Consider the following 14,812-nt stretch of genomic DNA (forward strand, 5'->3'; position numbering starts at 1 on the left):
GGCCTCGTTCGATTGGCAGCTGGAGACAAGAGGCACAGTGGCATGCTAATCTGTCCTTGTACTTCCCACAGTTGACAATCACCTGTCCCTTATATCCCTCTGCGCTGCCTAGTTTGGCCGGCAGATGTGGTTAGAGAGATCAGTTGTGTTTGATCGGTCAGTCTCTGGATTGACGTTCAACTGTGCCTAATAAGCATTCATTTACGGCTGTCTGTCTTCTTCGCCAGTTCCTTGGTTGGCATGTTGGCACTGGTTTTTGCTGATACAGAATGTCAGTTGTGGCTTATAGGGAATCTGGAGGGAATCACCCTGGGAGAGCGTGACGTCCATTTTGCCTGTTTCGCCACCAAAACCAGCTGTATGTGCAGGGGAGCGTAGGTTGGCGTGATAGGGGATCCAATCATACACTCCTGGACCCTGCCTGTCCTTTTTTGACAGCATATCGCCACATCTGTGTCTTATTTCTGCACTATCTCTTTTCTATCCACTTTCTCCATTGCGGGTTGCACAAGTTTAGTCGTCTTTTAATTCGTTACCATGTTTCTAATAATTTGGCCACCTCTTATTTGTTATCCGTGGCTTTTTAGCCTCAGTGTTATTCTTCCATGATTAAAAATATGTGAATAGGTTCTACTTCCCTTCTTGCAGGTGTGTGCGAGGTGCATCCAGCCTCGTTACAATCACCTCAAATGGACCACATACAGATATCACAAGCACACTTACCAAGATCTAGATCCAGAATTAGATAAGTGGATCAAATAGGCATTAAGTGCCCTCGTTTTATGTAACGATTGCTGCACAAGCGCTCTCATTAAGTGCCGTGAAAAAGCTTGCAATTGAAAGCTCTTTCGCCCACAGCCTTGATCTTTCTGAACTTACTTAAGGGAGCAGGTTAAGTGTCCATGAGCCATATTTGGAAACTCCTTCAACAGTCATACACTGTATGGCCATGGATATGTGGACACCCAACCATGGGCTTGTTCGACAACCCTTTCCAAACAATAGGCATCAATATGGTAAATGTGGCTTGTGGCTATAACAGCTCCACTCTACTGTTACAGCTTAATGTTTAATTTCTCAGTAGTCTGTGTTCGATGTAATTGGTTATATTGTGTTTCTGGTCTTTTTACAGAGATTGTGAGGGCAATGACTCATGCTATAAACCATGGGATGGCCATGTACTGGGGGACGTCTCGCTGGACAGCAATGGAGATCATGGTTAGTTTCATTTTCTATTTTTAACACAGGTTTATTTTTATTCATTCATTTTTACTTACCGCTAAATATTAGTCAGGGTAATAGTGGGTTTGGGCCAACCAGAAGCCTGGACAGAATGTTACACATTTTGCATGTTGTTGTTGTGTGGTGGGTAGCACCAAAGCACCCCAAGGTATCCTACCAGACAGTGACTATAGGCCAAGATCAAACCTAGGTCCATGGGTCACCAGCCCTGACACAATTTGAAGTGACCCTATTACATCAGCTATTGTTATCCATCAGCTATTGTTATTAAAATATATAATTGTAAAACATTATATGGTTTGGTGGTGAAGACGCCGCTTTTAATTATTGGGTTCATGTGTTTCAGCTTCACCCTTAGCTAACAGTGCTGTTTCGGCATGATTCTGCCCGTGTGTACCACACCAGGGTAATAAAGGCACGGTTTGAGGTGTTTGATGTGGAGGAACTTTAGTGGTCTGCACAGATTCCTGACCTCAACCCTGTACATTTGGGATGAACTGTAATGCCAGGCCTTTTTGCGCCAACATCAAAATCATGTGGGGTCATGTGCTCATTTAGGTCGTTTGTGAGGTCGGGGCTCTGTGCGGACACTGGAGTCTTCCATGTTTGTGCACAGAGGTACAGTCATCCTGGAACAGGAAAGGTTCCACAGATTTTATACACCTACTGGTAACAAGCTTGACTGAAACAACTGAACTCATTATTTATGAGTGGTGTCCACATACTTTTTGACCAGGGGTGCTCAAAACTTGCATAAACTGGATGCTTAACAATTAGATGGGCTCCCAGTTGGAGCAGCAGGGACTTTAACGCTGTGTAAGGACCCTGTTTAGTAGCCCAAGGTGCCTGTACAGAAGTGGAGGAACGCGGAGATCAATGCGTGACTCTCCATGCACGAGACTGGCCTTGCATGCGAATCCACCAAAGTATATGTGAATAAGAAGGGGTCGGTGGACAAATATACCCTCCTCAGACTCGATCAGGGTCCCCAGAAGTGGAAGACTAATTGGCTACGCTAAATTGGGAGAAAAAGTGAGAAAATGCATAAATAATTAGACAATTACAGTATGATAGCTTGTGGCTTTAATGCAATTCTCACAAATATTTAAGCCTCTCTCTCATTTCTTATTTCTTTTTTTCTGTAGGAAGCATACTCTGTAGCAAGGCAGTTTAACCTGATCCCTCCAGTGTGTGAGCAGGCCGAGTATCACTTCTTCCAGAGAGACAAAGTGGAGGTGCAGATGCCCGAGCTGTATCATAAAATAGGTAATCCTTTCTTATATTAATGCAAAAATAGTAATTGCATCTCTCTTTTTGCATTCGTTACTGCATATGTTACATGCACGCGTGTTCCTGCCTTGTGTCCAGTATTTCCATTTTGTGTGGACTACAGGGATGAAGTGGTTAGTGAAAATACAAACATAAATATACGGTATGATGGCAGTTCTCAACGTTGTTTTTCTCTTAGACCCCCCTGTTTAAAAAAAAAAAAAATTGGGAACCCCTTGACACGGGTTATGATCATATTCTTACGCTTTCAGTGAGGAGGACCAAAGGTTTTACATTCTTGCTATTGGAAAACTCAATGAATCCATGATCAAGGTATACATTGATCAGCTATAACATTAAAACCACCTCCTTGTTTTGTCCACTTTGTAGTTCTACAATTACTGACTGTAGTCCATCTATTTCTCTACATACCTTTTTAGCCTGCTTTTACCCTGTTCTTCAATGGTCAGGACTACAGAGCAGGTATTATTTGGGTGGTGGATCATTCTCAGCACTGCAGTTACACTGACATGGTGGTGGTGTGTTAGTGTGTGTTGTGCTGGTATGAGTGGATCAGACACAGCAGCACTGCTGGAGTTTTTAAATCCCATGTCCACTCACTGTCCACTCTATTAGACACTCCTACCTAGTTGCTCCACCTTGTAGATGTAAAGTCAGAGACGATTGCTCATCTATTGCTGCTGTTTGAGTTGGTCATCTTCTAGACCTTCATCAGTGGGCACAGGACGCTGTCCACGGGGCACTGTTAGCTGGATATTTTTGGTTCGTGGACTATTCTCAGTCCAGCCGTGACAGTGAGGTGTTTAAAAACTCCAGCAGCGCTGCTGTGTCTGATCAACTCATACCAGCACAACTCACACTAACACACCACCACCATGTCAGTGTCACTGCAGTGCTGAGAATGATCCACCACCCAAATAATACCTGCTCTGTAGTGGTCCTGTGTCAGTCATGACCATTGAAGAACAGCATAAACGAGGGCTAACAAAGCATGTAGAGAAACAGATGGACTACAGTCAGTAATTGTAGAACTACAAAGTGCTTCTATATGGTAAGTAGAGCTGGTCAAATGGATAGTGAGTGTAGAAACAGGGAGGTGGTTTTAATGTTTGGCTGATCAGTGTATATCTTGATATTTTCTGATTTTGGTTGATGTGGTGGGTTTATTTCTGGTGAACTGATGGTAGGAGCTTCCTCACCTTGGTCTATTTCAGTGGGATCTGCATCAACAACTGAATTGGAATCTTTTGTCGTCTATATGTGCCCATTCTCAAAGACCCAACGTAGGCAATAGGTACTTCATAGGATCTTTATGATGTCACATGTGTAACGAATGGGCTTACTTGACAAGAGGGGGTGGACACACACGCAGAGATGTTTAACATACGTTTATTTAATAACAAAAGACACACGACAGGTTCGCACAAGACAAGACACACAAACACATGACCTATGCTAAATGCTATGCTAACTGCTAACGCTAATCTAAACACACAAGAAACCTGACTAAACTATACTAGATCCTAAGCTAATCTAAATGCTACACTAACTGCTAAGGCTAATCTAAAAACACTTGAACAATGCTAAAGCTAACACAAGACATTAACAAGACTAAACAAGACCTCTTAGGGCAAGCCTGACAAAGTCAAACCAAACCAAAATAGCCTCCACCGAATGATCCACAGCTGCTCCCTTAAATACCTTAAGCATTTCACCTGAAACGAGGAGCAGCTGTGGATCATTGGCTACAGTCCAATCAGAATAGAGGAGGCATAGGCTTGACAACCTAAACAAACCACCTCCAACATGTGTTCCTGAAGAGAGGGGCATGGCACATAAACATGGCTCCAGGAGCACAAAGAGGCTTGATTCGTGCCAACATGAGAACTCCTGTACACCAACAGCCAGTTGATTTTCCTGTCCCATCATGTACTATTCTTTTTTACTCCTCTCAATGAAATGCAACAGGACCCCCCCTCCAAGCTTACTGATGCCCCCTAGGTGGCCTCGGTCCCCTGGTTGAGGACCACTGCAGTATGAGACTATTCCTGGAGGACAGTTTATTTATTTATTAGGATTTTAACGTCATGTTTTACACACTTTAGTTATATTCATGACAGAAATGGTAGCTACTTGTTACTCAGGGTTCATCAGTTCACAAGTTTAATGTCAAACACAGTCATGGACATTAAACCTGACTGCGTGTCTTCGGACTGTGGGAGGAAATCGGAGCTCCCGGAGGAACCCCACGCAGACACAGGGAGAACATGCAATCTCCACAAAGAAAAGACCCGGAACACCCCACCTGAACCCAGGACATTCCTTGCTACGAGACGACAGTGCTACCCAGTGATGAAGAACTATGCCAAATTCCATGTTAATTAAAAAAATCTTTGTTCGTGTAACATTATCTTGTTTGTTATAGCGCCACCAAGCACTCCAGTCACACCATATTTTTGCCCTAGCCTACGAATCTCCTATGCTTTGTGCAGTGGCATAACTAGGAGCTCATGGGCCCCAGTGCAAAAAAAAAATGTGGGCCCCCTCAGCAAATTTCATATATATATCTATCTATATCTATATCTATATATATATATATATATATATATATATTACTCTAGTAACATTAAGCAGGTTACACAGATTCCCAAAATCCCTTGCTGTGCACACACTGTATATTCTGATTACATGTATTCTGACATTTCATTCTTAACGAAAATATTGTCATGTTTTTACTTTTGTTATCACCGCACTTTACCGCTAGCATTAGCCACTTGCTACTGTACAGGGTCGGCTCACCTAGCCTCGTCTGGGGGGGATGCTACGCGTCTTTTGCTGCGTGCGGTGCTGGAGTTGTGGGAATAATAGGCACACGAAAAGGTAGAGTCACTTTAACTGTTTAGTCAGGACTTCAGTAAGCGTTACAACACTGTAGACTGCCTAGATCCAGCACCCGAACTTCAATGCTGGGTCCATACGGCGAGTCTCATATACAAAACTAACTAACAGCAGAACGTCCGAACGCACATGTATAAACCGGCTGCTGCATTCTGATTGGCTGAGCTGAATGTCACTCGCATATCGCCACTACAATATTGTAATATAATGATAACGACCTGACGACTGCAGCCAATGGAAGGGGGGGGTTGAGTTCATGTCATGGTGGGGCCCCCCCTGCCATGTGCCCCAGTGCACCTGCCCCCCCTGCACCCCCCGGTAGTTACGCCCTTTGGCTTTGTGCCTTGGTTTGGTGACAATCATTGCAATGCTTTCTGAGTTAAAGCAGTATATATGTGCATTATAATTGGCTTGCTTCACCCATGCTTTTGATTGGCATCTGGCAACAACACTGTATAGAAATTCCAGCATTTTTGCAAGGTTCCTCTGATACCAGATTTGTGCAATGGGGTGAAAATCCAGAGACTGACTCACGCTCAGAAATCTGCATGATTACATATTATGCTAATGAGTTCAAAATATCAGTGGGCGCAGCTATATGCTTCTTGAAGACGAGTACTTATGGGGAAAATAATTTTGTCTCAGGTCATATGGGGTATGAGACGTGGGTCTTTAAGTTTGACGCTACACTATAGTGCCACCATCAGGCCAATCAGGCCGAACTGAAGTGCCTGAGTGGATAGGGGGATACAACCTGTTGGCTAATCTGATGTCCGTATGACTTATAGTTTATAAAAAACGCTAATATATATACACCAATCAGCCATAACAATAAAACCATCCCATGGTTTCTACACTCACTGTCCATTTTGCACTTTGTAGTTCTACAATTACTGACTGTAGTCCATCTATTTATCTACATACCTTTTTAACCTGCTTTCACCATGTTCTTTAATGGTCAGGACCCTCACAAGACCACCATTCTCAGCACTGCAGTGACAATGACATGGTGGTGGTGTGTTAGTGTGTGTTGTGCTGGTATGAGTGGATCAGACACAGCAGCGCTGCTGGAGTTTTTAAATACTGTGTCCACTCACTGTCCACTCTATTACACACTCCTACCTAGTTGATCCACCTTATAGATGTAAAGTCAGAGACGATCGCTCATCTATTGCTGCTCTTTGAGTTGGTCATCTTCTAGACCTTTATCAGTGGTCACAGGACTGCCCATGGGGCGCTGTTGGCTGGATATTTTTGGTTGGTGGACTATTCTCAGTCCAGCAGTGACAGTGAGATGTTTAAAAACTCCATCAGCGCTGCTGTGTCTAATCCACTCATACCAGCACAACACACACTAACACACCACCACCATGTCAGTGTCACTGCAGTGCTGAGAATAATCCACCACCTAAATAATACCTGCTCTGGGGCTTGGACCCCTAAAATATGCAATAACTGGGCAAATACAAAGGGGGCAATTACTTTTTCTCTTTCTCTGTTGTGCTTACCATTATGTATTGCAGGTGTAGGTGTGGTGTCCTGGTCTCCTCTGGCATGTGGAATCATCACTGGAAAATATGAAAACGGTGTCCCAGAATCCTCTAGGGCAGCTATGAAGGTTGGTCTGTACTTTGCAACCACTGGCCCACATTTAGCCCGGATACTTAGATCTAACACACAAGTAAATTAACAGATAAAATATTCATTCCAAACTTTTAGAATTTTTAAATTGAAGTAATTATTAAAAGCATAAATCAATGTCTGTTCTAGTAAGCTAGAAAACCCTGTTTAAAAATTAAGGAGATAAGTGCGCCCACCTATTCTGCTACTATTACTGCAATCACTACTGCTTTAACTGCTACTTCTTCAACTTTTACTTTCACTTCAAGTAGAACAACCACTACTACTTGTGTAACTACACATTATTATTGCAAATACACTAACTTCTACTTATTATTACTTTTACTATACTAGCATTAGTACTGCAATGTCAGTAATTACTACAGTTATTAATACTAATATAATAACTACTACTGTAATACTACTCATTCTACAGCATTAACTGCTGTTGATATTACTAAAATTACTACTCCTGCTACTACTACTACTAATTATTATTAGTAGTAGTAGTAATGGTAGTAGTAGTAGTACTAGTGTTAGTAGAAGTATTAGTAATAGTACAAGTAGTAGTGGTAGTAGTAATAGTAGTAGTAATAGTAGTAGTAACAGTAGTAGTAGTAGTAATAACAATAGTAGTAAGTAGTAGTAATAGTAGCTATAACAGTAGTAGTAGTAGTAGTAGTAAAGGTAGTAGTAATGTAGTAGTGGTAGTAGTAATAGTAGTAGTAACAGTAGTAGTAGTAGTAATAGTACAAGTAGTAGTGGTTGTAGTAGTAATAACAATAGTAGTAAGTAGTAGTAACAGTAGTAGTAGTAGTAGTAGCAGTAAAGGTAGTAGTAATGTAGTAGTGGTTGTAGTAGTAATAACAATAGTAGTAGTAATAGTAGTATTAGTGGTTGTAGTAGTAATAACAGTAGTAGCAGTAACAGTAGTAGTAGTAGTAACAGTAGTAGTAGTAGTAGTAAAGGTAGTAGTAATGTAGTAGTGGTTGTAGTAGTAATAACAATAGTAGTAGCAATAACAGTAGTAGCGGTAGAAGTAACAGCAGTAGTAGTAACAGTAGTAGTAGTAACAGTAGTAGTTGTAGTAAAAGTAGTAGTAACAGTAGTAGTAGTAGCGATAGTAGTAGTAGTAGTAGTGATAGTAGTAACAGTAGTAGTAGTGATAGTAAGAGTAGTAGTAATAGTAGTAGTAACAGTAATAGTAGTAGTAATAGTAGTAACAGTAATAGTAGTAGTAATAGTAGTAGTAACAGTAATAGTAGTAGTAGTAATAACAGTATTAGTAGTAAAAGTAATAGTAGTAGTAATAGTAGTAGTAATAGTGGTAGTAGTAGTAGTAACATTAATAGTCATAACAGTAATAGTAGTAGTAGTAGCAATAGTGGTAGTAATAGTAACAGTAGTAATAGTAGTAATAATAGTAGTGGTAACAGTAGTAGTAGTAGTGATAGTAGTAGTAACAGTAACAGTAGTAGTAGTAACAGTAGTAGTGATAGTAGTAGTAGTAGTGATAGTAGTAGTAACAGTAACAGTAGAAGTAGTAGTAACAGTAGTAGTGATAGTAGTAGTAGTAGTGATAATAGTAGTAGTGATAGTAGTAGTAACAGTAGTAGTGATAGTAGTAGTAACAGTAACAGTAGTAGTAGTAGTAGTAGTAGTAACAGTAGTACTGATAGTAGTAGTAGTAGTGATAATAGTAGTAGTGATAGTAGTAGTAACAGTAACAGTAGTAGTAGTAGTAGTAACAATAGTAGTAGTAGTAGTGATAGTAGTAGTAGTAACAGTAGTAGTGATAGTAGTAGTAACAGTAGTAGTAGTAGTAGTGATAGTAGTAGTAGTAACAGTAGTAGTGATAGTAGTAGTAACAGTAGTAGTAGTAGTAGTAGTAGTAGTAGTGATAGTAGTAGTAACAGTAACAGTAGTAGTAGTAGTAGTAACAGTAGTAATGATAGTAGTAGTAAAAGTAGTACTAGTATATTCTCACCTGTACTGTTTTGTCATGTGCACTTTGTGGATGTTCCAGCCGTACCAGTGGTTGAAGGACAAAATAGTGAGTGAGGATGGGAGGAAGCAGCAGGCAAAGTTGAAGGAGCTGAGACACATCGCTGAAAAGCTTAGCTGTACACTACCACAACTCGCTGTCGGTGAGACAAGAACATAAAACACAGATTATTCATGAGGTCTTTTACTTTATACAATTATTATACTACAGTTTTATACCAAAGTGTGGCCACTCATCTCATAATCTTTCATTAGACTATAATAGATGAGCCCATCAGATTAATGGACACATTATTCCTGAGATCTGCATTTTATATAACCTCACCCATCACATGCTCTAACAGAAACTTAATTAACTTAATTAATCTTCCAACCAATCAGAATTAAAGAAGTCAAAAACTCTGTGGTCTAATTCCAAAGTAATGATCTGTTCTGTCCTCTGCAGCCTGGTGTCTACGGAACGAGGGAGTGAGTTCAGTTCTGTTAGGGAGTTCCAACCCTGCACAGCTGACGGAGAACCTGGGTGCAATACAGGCAAGGCTGCTTTAGTTTTATAGTTAACCAACTAGGGTTAGGACGCTAAACATTTAAGCAACACACACATGCTATATTACAACCCCAAATCAGAAAAAGTTGGAACAGTATGGAAAATATTCTTACATTTACTTTTATTTGATTGCAGACAGGATGAACCTGAGATATTTAATGTTTTGTCTGGTCAACTTCAAAAGTTGGGACAGTAAAGCATTTACCTCTTTGTAATGTTGCTATTCCTTTTCACCACACTCAAAAGACGTTTTGGCACCGAGGAGACCAAGTGATTTAGTGTTTCAGCTTTTATTTTGTCTCATTCTTCCTGCAAACACGTCTTAAGATGTGCAACAGTACGGGGTCGTCGCCGTCACATTTTTTGTTTTAAAATTTTCTCTATTGGGGACAGGTCAGGACTGCAGGCAGGCCAGTCCAGTACCCGTAACCTCTTCTTTCGCACCCATGCCTTTGTAATGTGTGCAGCATGTGGTTTTGCATCGTCTTGTTGAAAAATGCATGGGCATGCCCTGAAGGCAGCATATGTTGCTCTAAGATCTCAATGTACTTGTCTGCATTAATGCTGCCATCACAGAAGTGTAAACGACCTTTGTCAAGGGCACTGACCCGACCCAACCCCATACCATGACAGACCCTGGCTTTTGGACTTGTTGCTGATAACAGTCTGGCTGGTCCTTTTCATCTTTGGTCCAGAGCACACAGCGTCCATTCTTTTTCAAAAAAGACCTGGAATGCTGATTCAGCTGACCACAATACACGTTTCCACTGTGTGATGGTCCATCCTAGATGCCTCCGAGCCCAGAGAAGTCGACGCCGCTTCAGGACATGGTTAACATAAGCCTTCTTTTTTGCACAGTGAAGTTTTAAGTGGTATTTGTGCATGTAACTCTGTGTTGTAGTGCTTGAGAAAGTAATCCCTCACCCATGTGGTTATATCAGCTATTGTTGAGTGGCGGTTCTTGATGCAGTGCCGTCTGAGGGATGGAAGATCACAGGTGTTCAGCTTAAGCTTGCACTGAAATTCCTCCCGATTCCTTGAATGGTTTAATGATATTATGCACTGTAGAGGGAGCAATATGCAGATCACTTCCAATCTTTCTTTGAGGTTCATTGTTTTTAAACATTTCAATCATTTTCTCACACATTTGTTGACAAACTGGAGATCCTCTGATCATCTTTGCTTTACATGTTCCATACTGTCCCAACTTTTTCTGATTTGGGGTTGTATTTAATATGTAAAATGTTCTGAGGATATTTTAGAAATATTAGGAAAATAACAGGATTCTAACATTGCTTGACTAATTAGCTGCTTTTGCAAAGCCTTTGTAACTTATTTCTGGCAAACTGTGTTATACAAGCACTTAATGGCCTAAATGATAAAAATACGTTCAATGAATTGGCTTTGAATTTTTATATGTAAAGTGGAAATAAAAGTTGTATTTTATCTTTAATTAAGAGGCTTGGTTAATCATTTTACCATTTCACAGCAGCTCAAGCTGGGCACAATTACTTGGTGGTTCCAGTTGCAGTATGCATGATGAGCTACAGATTTTTAAATTGAAAGCTAATGCTATATTCAGTGTCAGTAGTGGCGGTTTATGGACTTTTATATTGCGCTTTATCACCTTTAAGCAGCCAGCCCTCATTCCCTGTGATATGAAACTGTCTGGCTTAGTAATATGATATATAATGTATTATTCTGATTAAAAAGCCTTTTCAAATAAGCCAGTATTAATGAAATTATGTTAAATGTAATAACCCTAAAAAGTAATATAACCATTAAAAAATATTTTCTATTCTCAGGTTCTTCCCAAGATCACTCCTAACATTGCCTCAGAGATGGATAAAATCCTGGGTAACCGACCCCACAGTAAGAGAGACTACCACCACTGATCCAATATGGAACACTGGGCCTAAGAAAAAGGAACCTGACCGTAATGTCCGACCTGTCAGTGTGTCTTTCACCTGTTATGCTACATTACCGTACAACACATACGTGTCTGTAACGTATGACTGTCTCCAGACAGTCAGCAGAACCATGCATGCCAAGTTTGTGTAAACCATCCAACCTGGGGACTGTAATATTTAATAAGCTGTAATATCATAAGAAACATGTGCGGTTGGTCATACTGCACGTGAGCCTGCACTGTGTCAACAAAGAACAATTCTGAGGGCTGATACTGTGTTCTTTGCACTGTGTGACATATTTTTCCTCTAAATTCCTCTCAAATCTAAAGAAGTATTTATATTTCAAATGTACCATATGTCCTTTATCTAGTGTGTGCCTGTTGTCTGTTCAGCATCGTGCTGTGGCTTATTTTATTATAGACAGGCATTTTCGTTTTGCAGGACAGCTGTTACTTCTGCTGCTGGATTTAAGTTCTGTGGCTTTAAGTAGTAATGGACATGCTGGTGTTTTTGCTGGCATGACAGCTGCAGATAGAACGCACGGCTATCGAGTAATGTGTGAGATAATGAGCCAAATGCAATTTATTTAAAGCTGACTGTTCCAATGAATAAAGCACAAGGTGTTTATGGATTTGTGAGTACCTCATTGTTTGGTTTGATTTTAGCTTTGAAATAAAACAGCACCTGTATGAATCCTAATGTTGTTTTGGCATTTTTACTGCAACTTATGCCAAGTTCACACTACACGACTTTCAAGTTGTTCAGATCGCTGTACAGTTCACACTACACAACTGGATCTCTTGCAGTTTTTAGTCGTTGTGGTTTCACACTACACGATCTACCATAGGGAGGAATCACAGCCGAGTCTCTCTGGTCTCCCAAACTACGTTTCGTGACGAAAACAAACACAAGAGGTGACAAGGGGTTTAACTATACTACATCCAAAAATGCACGTCAACAAGAAGCGAGCGATCAAAGTTGTTTGTGAGCCGATATGCAGCATAAAAGCAAAGAGAAAAATAAATGAATCTGAGTGGATTTGGCTACACGAACAGCATGGATTGTTCTGTAGTGAGTTGGAGGTTAATAAATATTTTTTGCAATGCAGCATGGGTATTATGTTGTGTCGAGAACGATAAGGTCAGAAATACTGTAAAACGTGTGTGTGCCGATGTATTCTGATAACTATATTATGCCCCTGTCCCACGTTTTACAACTCCTCCCCTGCCAGTCGCCCGACTGATATCCAGATATTTAGCATGCTAGATATCTCTCTTCAGTCGCTCGGATCGAGTCGTTGAACAGTTCACACATACCGATTGAGAGCCGAGTTTCGATCGCCGAGCGAACGCCTAGTTGCCTTTGAGTCTGCAAATCTAGCGGCGGCCAGTCGGCGAGTGAAAATCATGGCAAAAATCGTGTAGTGTGAACTAGGCATTAGTGACTTAGATAGAGAGCTGGTAACCCCTCAGGTGGCACAGCGGGTAAAACACTCCAGCACACCAGAGCTGACATTTCAAACATGTCGGTTCAAAACTCAGCTCTGCCATCCGGCTGGACTGGGCGGCTACATGAACAACGATTGGCTGGGATAAGGACCTCATAACTGATGCAATTATGACCTCTGCTGGCTGGTCGATAGCGCCTGCACAGAGTCGGGGAATAATATGTTGATCAGGGTGTGGCTCTCCATACACAAAGCTGATCCGCATATGAACTCGCCTCGTGCAGGTGAAAAGATGCAGTCGGCTATGGCACGCGTGTCGAAGGGGGCGTGTCAGTCTTGCTCTTCAATCAGCAGTGGAGGGTAGTATCAGTAGAGAGGAGGCATAATGCAATTGGCTAATTGGATACGACTAGATTGGGAGAAAAATTGGGAAAAATGCAACAACAACAAAAAGATAGGGATAATTATCATGCTGAAAAATAAAACCATTCCCAATCAAACGCTTTCCAGAAGTAGGGGGAATGATGAAATAAAACCTGCCTGTACTTTTCAGCATTCATGGTGTCCTTGCTGATGCTAAATTAGGATTTTATGTCTGTCAAATTCTGTGACCTTTGGCATTTTGAATGGAATGATGTGATTACATTTGTTTTTGTACAAAATAGCAAGCTTCCAGTGAAGTTAACACCAACCTGGTGTAAGAGATCTTTTTCGACATCAGTCATTTTGACTTGCCCTTTTAGCCTATAGAAGCTGGGTTTTTTCAGGGTTTTAAGACTGCATACAAATTTTCTTGTATTGTATGGTAGTATTCTACAACCCCAAATCAGAAAAAGTTGGGACAGCATGGAAAATGCAAATAAAAAAACATCTTACATTTACATTGACTTTTATTTCACAGTATGAACCTGAGATATTAAATGTTTTGTATGGGTAAGGGTACTGGACTGGCCTGTCTTCAGTCCTGACCTGTCCCCAATAGAGATTGTGTGGAGAATTTTGGAACGAAAAATGCAACAACGACGACCCCGTACTGTTGCACATCTTAAGACGTGTTTGCAGGAAGAATGAGACAAAATAAAGCCTGAAACACTAAATCACTTGGTCTCCTCGGTGCCAAAACGTCTTTTAAGTGTGGTGAAAAGGAATGGCAACATTAAAAAGTGGTAAATGCTTTACTGTCCCAACTTTTTCGGAATGTGTTGCAGGAATGGATGTTTGTTAATAAATAAAATGAAGTTGAGCAGACAAAACATGAAATTTCTCAGGTTCAAACTCACTGCAGTCAAATCAAAGTCAAAGTAAATGTAAGGAACACTGCATTTTTATTTTATTTGCATTTTTCATACTGTCCCAACTTTTTCTGATTTGGGGTCGTAATAAAGAAACTGGTCATTATACTGTTGCTAAAACCATTGGCCTAAGCCTTTTACATAGTACTGTAAGTCTACATGTTCACCAGCCCACTTCTATGTAGGTGGTTTTATGTAGTGCTACCAACTAGAACTAAAATGAACTTAATCTGGATTATATGTCGTTTGTCTACACAAAGTGGCCCATAAAATTGAATAATACATATGAGTTCCAGATTTATTCACCCCATTGCTGTAGCAACCTTTAAATTCGGTGTCATAAAGTAAGTAAATAGGATCAGTGTGCAACCAAAGTGTCACAATATACGATCTCAATAAACATACAGCTGGTCCTGGAAGGCCCTCGAGTTGATTAGAAAATAAATGACACAATAAAGAGCGAGGATCTGACATAACAAATCTGGGACACATTTCTGGACAGTAATGGCTCATGGGTGAAGGTGAATAGTAATCAGAAAGTAGCAGGTTCAAGCTCCACAGT

The 14,812-nt window shown here is 40.6% G+C and overlaps 1 protein-coding gene across 1 annotated transcript in view; it reads left to right on the forward strand.

The window, feature by feature from the left end:
- Positions 1-12,210, forward strand: part of kcnab1b (potassium voltage-gated channel subfamily A regulatory beta subunit 1b) — a 73,573-nt gene extending 61,363 nt beyond the window's left edge. Inside the window, exons 9-14 of the mRNA XM_062987346.1 lie at positions 1,133-1,218; positions 2,388-2,508; positions 6,954-7,048; positions 9,077-9,197; positions 9,500-9,588; positions 11,407-12,210. Coding sequence (XP_062843416.1) covers positions 1,133-1,218; positions 2,388-2,508; positions 6,954-7,048; positions 9,077-9,197; positions 9,500-9,588; positions 11,407-11,496 — 602 coding nt within the window. The 3' untranslated portion in view covers positions 11,497-12,210. The remainder of the gene's footprint in view (positions 1-1,132; positions 1,219-2,387; positions 2,509-6,953; positions 7,049-9,076; positions 9,198-9,499; positions 9,589-11,406) is intronic.
- Positions 12,211-14,812: the final 2,602 nt, after the last annotated feature.

The sequence above is a fragment of the Trichomycterus rosablanca genome, chromosome 25, assembly GCF_030014385.1.
Source record: "Trichomycterus rosablanca isolate fTriRos1 chromosome 25, fTriRos1.hap1, whole genome shotgun sequence".
NCBI lineage: Eukaryota > Metazoa > Chordata > Actinopteri > Siluriformes > Trichomycteridae > Trichomycterus > Trichomycterus rosablanca.